At 39.2% G+C, this 12,683-nt stretch overlaps 1 protein-coding gene across 5 annotated transcripts; it reads left to right on the top strand.

Annotated features, from left to right (window-relative positions):
* The first annotated feature begins 22 nt into the window (after positions 1–22).
* On the top strand, positions 23–5,521 carry LOC147496435 (basic helix-loop-helix protein 80-like). Of its 5 annotated transcripts, none has more exons than XM_086559455.1 (10): positions 23–533; positions 1,495–1,684; positions 3,419–3,500; positions 3,605–3,790; positions 3,912–3,977; positions 4,079–4,147; positions 4,241–4,324; positions 4,436–4,603; positions 4,717–4,837; positions 4,939–5,521. In XM_086559455.1, exons 2-9 carry the CDS (start codon positions 1,602–1,604, stop codon positions 4,804–4,806), a joined length of 828 nt encoding a protein of 275 aa, XP_086415581.1. In that variant the 5' UTR covers positions 23–533; positions 1,495–1,601; the 3' UTR covers positions 4,807–4,837; positions 4,939–5,521. The 5 variants fall into 5 exon arrangements, with proteins under 5 accessions (XP_086415581.1, XP_086415582.1, XP_086415580.1 ...); XM_086559454.1 differs by having other exon boundaries at positions 51–533; positions 3,302–3,500; XM_086559456.1 differs by lacking the exon at positions 1,495–1,684 and having other exon boundaries at positions 38–533.
* Positions 5,522–12,683: the final 7,162 nt, after the last annotated feature.

The following is a 12,683-nucleotide window of genomic DNA, read 5'->3' on the forward strand; positions in this document are numbered from 1 at the left end:
ATAGTGGATTTCTTTTACTACAAGGTTGGTTGGTTGTAAGCCATGCTGCAAGCTTCTTGCCTGTGGACGTCAATGCAATCCAGAATCTCAGAGCATAAAGATATGGGTTTACACTGTCGGCAGTACTCCCAACAAATTCCTTGTGAGTGCTACTTACCCACCCACTCGTACGCACATTCATACTGCCTCGAGATTGGCATCAATGCCTTCGAGATGTACAGCATATGTTTAGAGCTGCATGACTATTTTACCACGTGATTGATTGGCACCCTTCATTCTTGATTAGTTGATTCTGGGACCGTATCTTTTCCTCCTGATTTCTTTTGGTTTTCAGTGCTGCACTACTGTGGCCTGTGCTGTGTGTAGTTGCCATCGTAAGTGTCCTACAATACTTGTAGATCACATTTACGTTAAGATTTTGATGAAAATCGAAACCGATCGATAACAGCCAGAGCATCCCACTAAAGACGGGCTAGAGTCCGGACCCCATCCATAGGACTGTGCTACTGAAAAAGTTCTTACCATAACTGAAGGTAGTCATCTTCTTTCTAGTCTTCTTCTTCTGGTACACTTTGGCACTTAGCTATTTATAATTCACGGTCCATTGAATGTAAATTTAAGTTGAAACTTTAGCAGTTCAGTTTCTAAACTGAGTGCAACCTACAAGTTCAGTAACTCAAATCTATTTCGCGTTGAGGAGTGAATGCCAAAAGTCCTAACCTGAGCCTGCCTAACTCAAGGCTTTGTTGCACTTTATTTGTCCAGACTGAGGCAACTCAACAGAAGATATTTGAGTGCAACTTCATCGGCGCAATTGGAGGAAGTTGCAGCCTTATAAATAACCTACGCCCACCCAGAAAGTGTCATTTATCTATTTTTACTAATGTCCACCTAAATTGTCATTTATCTTCCAACTGCATTGCACTCATCTTGCAACAAAATCCAGCTCAATGACCACTCTCAAGTCTCTCCACGCAGTCACTTCCTTTGTTTTTCTTCCTTCATTCGTCAATGCATCAAAGTTCTATAAACTGTAAGGAAAATATGTGTTACTCAATGGCGGATCTGCTGATGTGATTTATTTCAGCCAGATTTATACCAAAATAAGATATATTCTTTAAAAAAAAATGTTTAGAAGATCTCTAGATGATCCACAAAACGTACATCCCTAAGAAATGTAAGATAATAAAGTAAGATGCCCTTGTATCCTGTTATTAGTATATTATCAGAAAAGATGGACGTTTAGGTACATATGTTCGATATGTTGTTTACATATCTAGAAAGGTAGATTGTGCGTACTGCTTAGGTTGCATTTTGGGCTCACTTAAAGGTTGTTGGCATATAGAGGTATAAACATAGGTCCTTTCTAAGGGCATTTCCATATCTAATGGTATATATATCAATGGAGAGATTTTGAATTTCCATGGCAATACTCCTTTTGATCGTTTTCATGGTTATTTATTTGCTTAATTTTGTCCCTTTTTTGGCTTATAGGTCCACATCAATGCTCTGTTCCAAGTTTCCAACCCAACCACTTGTTTCCTGCTTATATTATTATTGACACTTACTTCTAAATTTCCACGTACAAGCACAACAATTCTATGGATGTGAGGACTTACTCTTCACAGCTTCATTCTCTGTGGCACACTTATGGACAACACACCCTCTGCCCTGAATATGAAAGGTTGTTCGGTGTGTTTTTTAAATAAGAACTGAAATAGATTTTCATAATGCTTTGTGAATAAATGCATAGCAGGAAAATGCAGCGATTTTTTATTGCGTGATAGTGAAATGTTTGATCTCATAGTGATCTCTATTGATTGCACTTGGCATTATAGGAGATTCTACGAATGTGAAGGATTGCTGTTCTCCGTGCTACGCTTGTGAACAACAGACCTTAATGTTTCACTGTGTATTAAAGGTTGTGTTGGGTGTGTTTTGTAACAAGAACTGAAATAGATTGTCATTATGCTAGGACAATGCATAGGACGTACTACAGCAGGAGAATCGTACCTGTAGTTTTTGATTGCCTGAAATGTTTGTTATCTTAGTGACATGCACTGCATTATTGACCTTGGCCTTGCAACATAGTTTAATTTAGTTTTGGCATTAATGCATTTCAGAAGGAATGCTATTGATTTTTTTTTTTATCAGTAAATATTGAAATAATTACTGCACTTTCGCCTTCTTTTATTTTATTTTTTTATTTTTAACTTTTTCTTTTAAACAAAATCTATTATATTTAGAGATTGTTGCTTACAACGCCACACAACTAGCTGTTAAAGAAATGAAAACACCCGAATCCTAGAGGCCCAGACCTCCTGGTACAACCGCCAGGGCCCTGACTAGCTGAGATGTTGGAGGCACATATATTACTGCATGTAGACATACAGACAATGGGAAGCTCCGGGGATTCTTAGTGCTTCTGATGTATGCTAAAGATTGTTTGGCATACCACATCTTTGGATTCCATATACCTTTTGTAGATATATCTTCCTTCTGATATTAATATAGTCCATGTCTCCATGATACATAGCCCTACTAACCCTAGTCCCAATTAAGTTAAAAATGGGTGATCCTCCATACTTTTGATTTCCTGGTAAATTTTGTTATAGGCACAAAGATTTTTTCATAGGCGCGAGCTCCTATGCATGACTTCTACTGTTGGATGTTCGACTAGAGTTATGTCGACCTCTTCCTATGCGTCAGCTTCACAAGAACTCAGTCGATTCATAAATTAACGTTCACTTAATGGTGGAAATGGACCTCTAGTGCAGTTTCGTACCGAGTGACCTATTGTGGTGAAGATTTACTTGTTGAGGAGGAAAAGAAAGAGTTACACAACAAAGGAAATTATAGAACTATATGACTCTATGAGTAGTTAATGTATTTTGCTAAATTAAGATATAAAGTGTTTAAGCCTAGTTATAAGTTGAGATCCTTAATAATCATTACCCTCCTTTTCTATTTAGTCTATGCAAAGGTCTTTTACATTTGACTGGTCCCCTTCCTCTCTCCCTCTCTCTATGTTCCTATCTTTATATAAACCTGTCTTGTGTTAGTCACAGACCCACCTCATTAGCCAATTGATCTGCTCTTTTCTCCTCATTTCCTTGTCCACTTTTTATTAAAATTCCAAGCACTCCTAAATGGCTGCCTTCGCATTCAAACACTCCCCATTCCTTCTTGACCCAGTTTTCTTTAGCACTAAAATGTCTAGTTTATTAGAGGAAGGAGACATGGACACCTGCTTTTCAACTTATCAACCTGAACCTCTTTATGACAACCCTGTTGATGTTAGAATTCTTGGGAGCAACTGCCTATACAACAACTCCGACACCTCAAAAAGCATCAATGAGCCACCTGTGACAGAGAAAAGCAAGACAGATTCATCATCCATGGTTTTTGAATTTGACAGTGATGATCACAAGGAAGCATCAATGGAAAAGAAGAGGAAGACGACTAAGGATGGCTCTTGCTTGAGTTCTGCTCAATCCCAGGTAATTCTTCACCAACGCCAAAGGTGGCTATTTGACATTTATCATTTAAATTTTTTCTTTTGATAAAAGTTTTGTTGTTAATCTATGGTTTTTCAATATGTTAGGATATGAGAGGAGTTAAAGCAAAGAAACAGAAGAAATGCAGTAATAGAAAAGAAGAAACCGAGGAAAAGAAGAGCAAAGCTTTTAAGAAGGATCAGAAGAAAGTCCAAGAAGAGCCCCCAGCTGGCTACATTCATGTAAGAGCAAGGAGGGGTCAGGCAACAGACAGCCACAGCCTTGCAGAAAGGGTACTTTAACTGGCTGAAAAATATACTTACAGTCCTTTACATGTTGCAGTTTATGAAAAAGTTTACTAGTATACCTATCATTTATATGTCTAAACAGTTGTGGGATCTTTGGCAATTACAGGTAAGAAGAGAGAAAATCAGCGAGAGAATGAGGCTGTTGCAAGGTCTTGTTCCTGGTTGTGATAAGGTGTGAAATTCAGAAAGCTCAGAATTCTCATTTCATTGCTTCTAGCTATATGTCTATATCATATATATCTTTTTCTTATATTAGTTTGATTTGCTATATAGGTGACTGGTAAGGCCCTTATGTTGGATGAGATCATCAACTATGTCCAATCATTACAGTATCAAGTAGAGGTGAACTTCACCCTATGCTTCCTTTTGATTTATTCTTGCCATGCCTGGTCATTAAATATAACTAACTACTTATTACATTTTTCCTTTCTATAGTTCCTATCAATGAAGCTTGCCTCAGTGAATCCAGTATTGCATGACTTTGGAGCAGATATGAATGCACTCCTTATCAAAGCAGAGGTATAGGAACGGCATTTTGATCCATATGTTTTTCTGTTGTTTGTCCATATTTTGTCAATTTGCTTATATATGGAAGCTGATGGCGCCTTTGTTTCCAACATGAAATTTCAGACTGGCTCGGAATCACAATTGCCATCTATGAACCAAACCAACCTTACCCAATCCATTAATCCCGCTGACGCTACAGCCACTCTCACCACAAAAAGTAACTACTTTCATCAGGACAATGCAGTTTCTTTTCTACCGCAACAGGGGCAGATGCAGGGTGCATTATCTCAGGTATTAAAAAACTCGTTCCTTAGATTTCTACTTCAGAAACGGTTCCAAAACCAAAAATATAATATGAAAACTCATATTCTAAGTTTCTAACAAGTTCAACATATCTATTTCAGGATAATGAAAATCTCTTATGGGGTGTGTATGACCACAGACAAAAGTTTCTCAATCAATTTGGCTTCAACAACTTGTGTTCTTTCCAATAAAATATCATAACAACAACCCTACAAGTATCTGGTAAGCTCTAGATCCCTTTCTTTTTTTGTATTATACTAATGTTTTTATTTTCACTTTGTGTTGATATTTTTATTTTCCTACTTTGAATTTGTTCCTTACAGTTTGGAAGGAGATTATCCAGCCAACAAAAACAACAACATCATAGAAAGACACCAAGAAACCAGCTTAAAACTAAAGCTTCTTTCCAAAGTATCAGTTCCAGACTGGAGTGGGCTTCTTGTACTCAAAGATCACCCACCCATTATCGGGGGGGAAAATACTCATAGATCACGTACTTGATTCAAGTCCAATGAACTAAAGGGGGGCCATGTCTTTGAATATGAGAATAACATAAAAGCAAAGAGAGGAGGAACAAGAGGACATAGTCGCGTCCGACCAAATATAACCATATCTTTCCTAGATCACTTGTTGCTGTCTATTTGACTCACAGGTCTGAAGCACATATTCGAAGACCTTCTGGTGATTAAACTTGTAACAAATAATTATGTACAAACAGTAATAACAGTCTCCAGAACATCTAGAACGGTTGCCATTGTTATCAATGTCTTTACCTGTTAAAGTAAAAGAGAAAGGTTGTTATTATTATTGAATACTATGTGGTCCACTCTAGATATAGCTGAGACTCACTTGAGACCACTGGATACTGATTTGACTCTTTATGCTACTGTTGGTATTGTTTTGTGACCTTTGTCTCCTGGAATGGAATCTTATCTATGTTTGGAACTCTTATTGAGGTTGCTGAAAAAAAGTCCCTACATGAACACTTTTGCAACTATTTTCGACTTGACTCAGCATCTACACAGAAAAATTTCCTTACATGTCCTCAAATTTTGAACCAGTCCTTTGAGTTGAATCCCTGGAACTATATTTCCCCTTTCTTCTTTCTTCCATACAATTTGTACATCTTCAGAAGAGCTCAAGAGAAACCAAATAATATATGGCTCCCAAAAGTCCCATACATTAGTAGGGTCTCCAAAAGTTAATTTTTAACAAGGCTATAATGATAGGTCTCAATAATGTTGATCTTTGGAATCAATACAGAGGGAAAGTATAGTAAGTGAGATTAAAGCGAAATCAAAATTGAGGTTATTTACACAAGTCAACAGAATTTGTGATTTCACCTATCTTTACTTACTTAACATGTTTGTCAAACTTCCTACATCATGATTTCAACTGCCAAATTATTCACTCCTAACTAACACCTAAATAAAGAAGGGTTAACAACAAACAACAGTTTTGGTTGTGAAGAGGCAATATCTGAGATAAAGTTGAGCGTTGTTAAAATGAAAAGAGTAATTCTTTAGAGAGGGTAACTTAGGGAAAAAACACCCTATGAGGGTGCATGATTGACCACTCGTTTTGCTTTCAAACACACGAAGGCTCTGCATTTCAAATTTTAGATTTAAGCCTTAAGATCAGGGGCGCTCGCAAAAGAGCCTTTCTCCTTTATCTCTTTCTTTATAGCCGTTCTCTTATATCATGAGCTGTAAATTGAAATTTCAGATACACGTTTTGTTGCATGATGGTGTAATTATAAGAGAAATCCAACACATTATTCCATCTAGCAAGATGCAACCTTGAAGAAACAAAAATGTCCGTGGTTGGCAGACCTCATATTTGATGCGTCGTGAACCTGGGGACTAGAGAAATTAGATTAAGTTAGAAAAACAAACGGCAATGTAAAAGGCCAACCACTGTATAGTGTTTGTATAGTATGTCGCCTTGGCATTTCCTGGGAAGACAAACTTATAAATCATCCCATACCAAAACCTCGTGTCCATGTCGGAAAGCCGGAGTCCATATGGGTTCCATAGAGTTCCAAGTTTGAACTGATAAATGTAAGTAAACAATGAGTGTTTGACTCAAATAAAATCTTTATTTGATTGATCATAGCCAATGAAACATACTACAAGAAATTTCGAGTTCCAACGAATGTCATCCACACCTGGAAAAGTATAAAATTTGATAACATAAAAGTTAGTTATATATACTTATACTTACATAAATCCACATGTTAATTTGTGTAGTCGATCATCACATTAAAATGGTATTATATAGAATTGGTTAATTATTTTCGACACAGTTCAATACACGATCGTCCTAGTCTCCTAGAGCAGAATTACTTTCTTCATTTTTAATTTGGCTATTTCTTTTTTACAGTTTATAATTGTGGACAAAGACTATTTCTATAATGAGGTGGAATGCTCAAATCACTAAAATGGAGGAGCTAGGGCTTAGGCTTGAAAGGAAGGGTTAGCTTGAGACAAGAGGAAGAGAGAGCTTGAGAGAAGAATGGAAATGATATGCTTTTATAGGGGTTGTTGTGGTCCTCTGGCTAATATATGTGTACCAGCCAGAGGTGCTTCATGTGTTGGCCTCTCATTGGCCAAGGGTCCGTTAAACATACAACCTTTGGCACAATGTTTCTCTTCTTGTCTGTATTTGTTTGCTAAAAATTAAACAAATTAGCCCTTGGCATCGAAAACTTAGACCCCCCATATTTGTAGTGATTTGAATAAGGTGCTAGCTGAACTTGTGCATTTGGTTTGGCTCTGGCGCTTTGTGTGCCAGAAGACTGCTTAGCTGGTAAAGTGGCTTTCCACTAGTGCGAAGTACTTGCTTAGTTGCCAGCTTGTGCATTTGGTTTGGCTCTCGCGCTTTGTGTGCCAGAAGGCTGCTTAGCTGGCGAAGTGGCTTTCCACTAGTGCGAAGTGCTTGCTTAGTTGACACAATGGTTTGGCACCATCTACAATAATTAATAAAGGGCAATTTACAATTTGACACTATTGTTTACTTGATTTGAAATTGCTTTTAACATGCCTATGGGAAAATGAAAACTAGACAACACCATCGATAAACCTCGTCTTTCTCTTCAATTTTCAATTATTTAACTTGACCTTTTTGGCTTTTTCGGTTTTTTTGGCTTTTGAAAAGTGTAGTCATTATTGCATAAAATCTAAACTAATTTAATCAAGATCCTTAAAAGTACTAATCAAGATCCTTAAACATAGGGAAACTTCACAACGTAAAATCAAGGAAGATGGTAGAACTCATCTGTCCGGGTGGTTGTCGCGGTCTAGCTGACCATTGAAAAAAAAACAAATTGAGAGGTCAATTTACCAAAAGTATCACTCATCCAGAATTCCAGACTACGCCACAATGCCACATTCTCCTTGGCGCAACTCCTGTAACAATGAAGGCGTATAAGGCGGGCGGGCCACGGTGGGTTAGACATGATGTTGGGTGATGTGAACCACAAATGTCGCATATGGGCCCAAGCCCGGCTTGTCCATTAGGGAGGGAGTGGTGCAAGGCCTCATGGCATGGAATGTGCTCCATTTAATTGCATTGTCTCTTTTGTCTAGCAAACTCGAGGGAGGAACAATGAAGACGCAAATAATCAAGTTGGGAGATGACAATGGTTATAATAATAAGAAGTGAGAGTTATCTAATTCTTTGTATCTAAGCATGGGCGAATAGAAAAAATGGACTAAGACTTGATCCCACTTGTTTGTATGTCTATTTTGGTTCCTTCTTTTAGCTTATAGCTTATCTTGGATGGATGTGGTACCCAATGGCTTGTAGCATCTTAAAAGAGAGAAAGAACAATTAATCTTCAACTTGGGAATTGAAAGTGTTAAGTTGTACAAGGAGTCAAGGAGAGTTTACAAATCAACAACCCGACCATATGGAGGTGTTTGTTTGTATCATAATTTATTAGGTTCTGTGAACATGTGGTGTTATTAGACTTACCACTGCACTTTATATTGTCTTCAATTCATTAGTAAACTGGTAACAAAAAAAAAAAAAAAAAAGGTGACCTGCTACGTGCTTAATGTGCATTTTGGACTAGCACTCAATTTTGATTTTATGATTTCCACTTACTAGAATATACCTATTAATTTCAACACTATTTTTGATATATGTAGAAAAGGGGATGGTTATACAAACTCCACCTTATATTGACTCCAAAGTTACTCCACTCTTAATAGTGGACTTATAATGGTTGTTGATAGTGGTGTTGGGGTTTGTTGTTCATCTTAGATTTTTTATTATGATGAATGGTTTTGATGGTTGGAAAATCTCTTTCCAAACCTTATAGTCTTTCTTTACTCTTGTTCAATCTTGATGTTTTAAATGGTGGAAACAGTTTTTTTTTTATCTAGAATGGGTTGAAATATTAAATAAACTATTGATTTGATAGAGAAACATGTATAGAAATAGTTTAGATGGATATCTTGCTCACAAAGTTATACTCATTTGAACTTGTCAAATGAGTATTGTAAGTACCCTCCGTTCTACATTTCATATCACTACAGCACACGTGTCCACAACCCAAGTCATATCTCCATTAGCTCGTACCACATTGTTGGGTACGTCAGAATCCAACTTCGAACTCGTGTCGTCCCAAATCTCATTCTGACCATATATGGAACCAAATCATCCAGCGCAATCCTGGAGCTCAGTTAATGCACCAATTAAGAAGACATTAACTTTGTAACATCAGGAGTAATAGCGAATCATCAAGATAGCACACAATGTGGATCTACACTTGACAAACGGCCTGGAGCAAATATGGAAGGTCAGCTCAAATATCTATAAGTAGAGAGAGAGATGAACTACTTAAGGCTGGATTCAAGTTTACCCGAAAAAACTTGATACGTAGGCAACTCTTGTCCCAAGAAGAGTGCATCCATTCCCTATCAAACACAACAGCAGGTCGTTCACCTCAAAACACCAAACCTCTACATTGGTGCCGTCTGCCGGTTCATTTCCTTAAGAAAAGAACACACACTCTTTTCTCAAGCCCACGAAACTGGTCAGAAAAACCACCATAGACCCATCACTTCAAATGTTAGCAGACCAGATGAAGACGCTCCAGGAGGCCTTCATCACCATACAACAAGAAAACCAAATGATACGCGAACAGGCCACCTCCAACGCCAACAACGTCACTCCAGAAAAATTGGAGAACAACGTTGTCACAGCCCTCACCACCACCACCAATCAAAGACTAGAAGACTTCGCCCAAAGGTTGGAGAAGTCAAACGACAAAGCCAGTGCTGATCCAGATCGCTCAGAAGATACTCCAAACGTACAAGGCGTCACCATTCACCAGGAAAATCAGGGACAAGCATCCTCCCTCAGAATTCATCCAACCAAAGTTCTCGATGTACGACGGTAGCTCGTGTCCAGGCCAGCACGTAGCTTGTTTCACCCAGATCCTCACACTATACAGCGCTCCAGAGTACGACTACCTGAAGTGCAAACTCTTTCCAACCAGCCTAAAGGACGGAGCCTTAGAATGATTCTACACGCTCACTCCTAATTAAATCAACAACTTCGACAATCTAGCTAAGACGTTCGCAGCAGAGTTCTTCCACAACAGGAAGAAACAAGCCGACCTGGACTCCTTGTTTCAACTCAAGCAAGCACATGGTAAAACGATCTGCGCTTTCCTAGGACGTTTCAAGAAGGAACTCCTATCAATGGAGACAGGCCTAAATGATAGTTTTGCCACTTTTGCATTCACCAACACCCTCCTAGACGACTCCGACCTAGCAGGGTCTCTAATGAACAACAAGCCAGAATGCTTAGACGACCTGTACCACAAAATAGACAAGTACATCAAGTATGAAGAATAGACAGTGAGTGACAAACGAGAACCCAAAGAAAACAATCACTACTCAAGCAACAACAACAAGGGCTCCAGCTCCCACAAGCCCTCCTACACAAAATAATAATTCTCTAACTTCTCTAGGACGCCAAGCCAGATCCTGAAGAAGATCTATACAACACCATACTTCAATCCCAACATCAACAAAGTAATAGCAATCCAAGGACGTCCATATTCCCACTTCCACAAACTCTAACACCATGACACAGATGAGTGTTGGAGCCTCAAGCACTACCTCCAAGACTTAGTCGAAGAGGGAAAACTGAAAGAGTTCCTGCCGGAAAGCGACCTCAAGCATAAGCTGAATGCCAATCACCACAGAAGCAGGAACCGAAGCCATGAACGACCTGCTAACAACAGGAGCAGGAGCAAAACAGCTCGACGATCTAAATCTCTAGGTCGGTCGAGGCACAACAGGAGACAACACTCCTCTGACCATGACGAGGAGAAGGTAATTAACATGATTACAGATACCTCCATCGACAAAACCTCAGGTCAGGAAAAGCAGAGACGTGTAGGCGCGCTGCAAGAAATATACCACCTCTCCCACAAAGCTGAAGTCATCACTCCTACCAGTTCTCAATCAACGACCTCCATAGCATTTACGAAGGACGGTCTAGACAAGGTGTGCCTACCCCACAATGATGCCCTGATAGTGCACGTCAAAATCAATGGGTGGACAGTCAAAAAAGTCTTCATCGATCCAGGCAGCTCCTATGACATCCTCTTCTATCAAACCTACAAGGATATGCACCTGCTAGACTCGATGATGATAGAGTCAAACACACCACTCTATGGATTCAATGGAGACCGCACAGATGCCATTGGAGATGTCATCTTACCAGTCTCCATTGGAGAAAAAAAGGACATGGTCAAGACCTCAACACGTTTCAGCGTAATTGATGTCAAGTTGTCCTACACTGCCATCCTAGGACGTAAGTGGATTCACAAGATCCAAGCAATCTCGTCCACCTTACACCAAGTCCTGCGATTCCCCGGACCCCGAGGCATCATGGAACTCAGGAGCAACCAACTAGAAGCTCATCGATGCAATCAAGTCAACGAAACAGCGATGGCCAAAACTCAAGTAGTCCAAGAAAAAGACATCCCAAAGCTGCAAGATCCCCAAGCATCCAGTTCGCAAGCACCAGCTATAGGTAAGCTCAAAGAGAAGCAAGCACAAATCGAGTTTGGAGAAAAAGTCAATTTGGGCACAAATGATGACCCAAAGTTTGTTTATGTAGGAGGTTGATTTAGACCCCAAGCTCAAGGAGCAACTTGTCAAATTTCTATCTCTCAATAAAGATACTTTTGCTTGGTCGTATATCGATATGCCTGGAATCAACCCACAGGTCGCTTGCCACAAATTAAATGTTAATCCAAATGTAAAGCCTATCAAACAATGACCTCGCAAACTGGCACTCAAATTTCAGAAAGCCATCAACAAAGAGATAGGAAAGCTAAAAATGTGGGATTCATCAGAAAAGTCGAGTACCCGACCTGGCTAGCTAATATCGTAGCCGTTCCTAAGAAGAACGGCTAGGTATGACTCTGCATAGACTTCACAAATGTCAAGAAACATTCCCCTAAGGACAGCTTCCCCCTACCAAGAATTGACATACTAGTAAACTTGCGGACACGAACTCCTATCGTTCATGGACGCATATAGTGGGTATAATCAGATACCACTTGCAGAGGAAGACCAGGAAAAGACGTTCTTCATAACCGAACAAGGAACGTTCTGCTACAACTTCCTACCATTCGGCTTGAAGAACGCAGGTGCAACCTACCAAAGACTTGTCACAAAGATGTTCAAAGACTTGTTGGGCGACACTATGGAAGTCTACATAGAGGATATGGTAGTCAAAAACTGAAAAGGCTAAAGATCACATTTCCCACCTACAAGAAGCCTTTGAAAGATTGCGCCAAAACAAAATGAAGCTCAATCCAACAAAATATGTATTTGGGATAGCTTTAGGGAAATTCCTAGGATATCTTGTTTCACAAAGGCGCATCGAAGCCAACCCAGAACAGATACGAGCTCTCCTTGAAATGCTAGAACCAACTTCCAAACAACAAATCTACAAGTTATCTGGCATGGTTTCAGCCCTCAACATATTCATCTCACGTGCATCTGACAAGTGCAGACCATTCCTACAATACTGAAGA

Source organism: Coptis chinensis, chromosome 5, assembly GCF_015680905.1.
Source record: "Coptis chinensis isolate HL-2020 chromosome 5, ASM1568090v1, whole genome shotgun sequence".
Taxonomy (NCBI): domain Eukaryota; kingdom Viridiplantae; phylum Streptophyta; class Magnoliopsida; order Ranunculales; family Ranunculaceae; genus Coptis; species Coptis chinensis.

Bases quoted from the DNA above. Each gene is read 5' to 3' on its own strand.
- LOC147496435 (XM_086559453.1), top strand. From the start codon at position 3,150: ATGGCTGCCTTCGCATTCAAACACTCCCCATTCCTTCTTGACCCAGTT. The intron at 4,148-4,240 runs GTGAACTTCACC...TCCTTTCTATAG, and splicing joins CATTACAGTATCAAGTAGAG to TTCCTATCAATGAAGCTTGC. The intron at 4,325-4,435 runs GTATAGGAACGG...ATGAAATTTCAG, and splicing joins CACTCCTTATCAAAGCAGAG to ACTGGCTCGGAATCACAATT.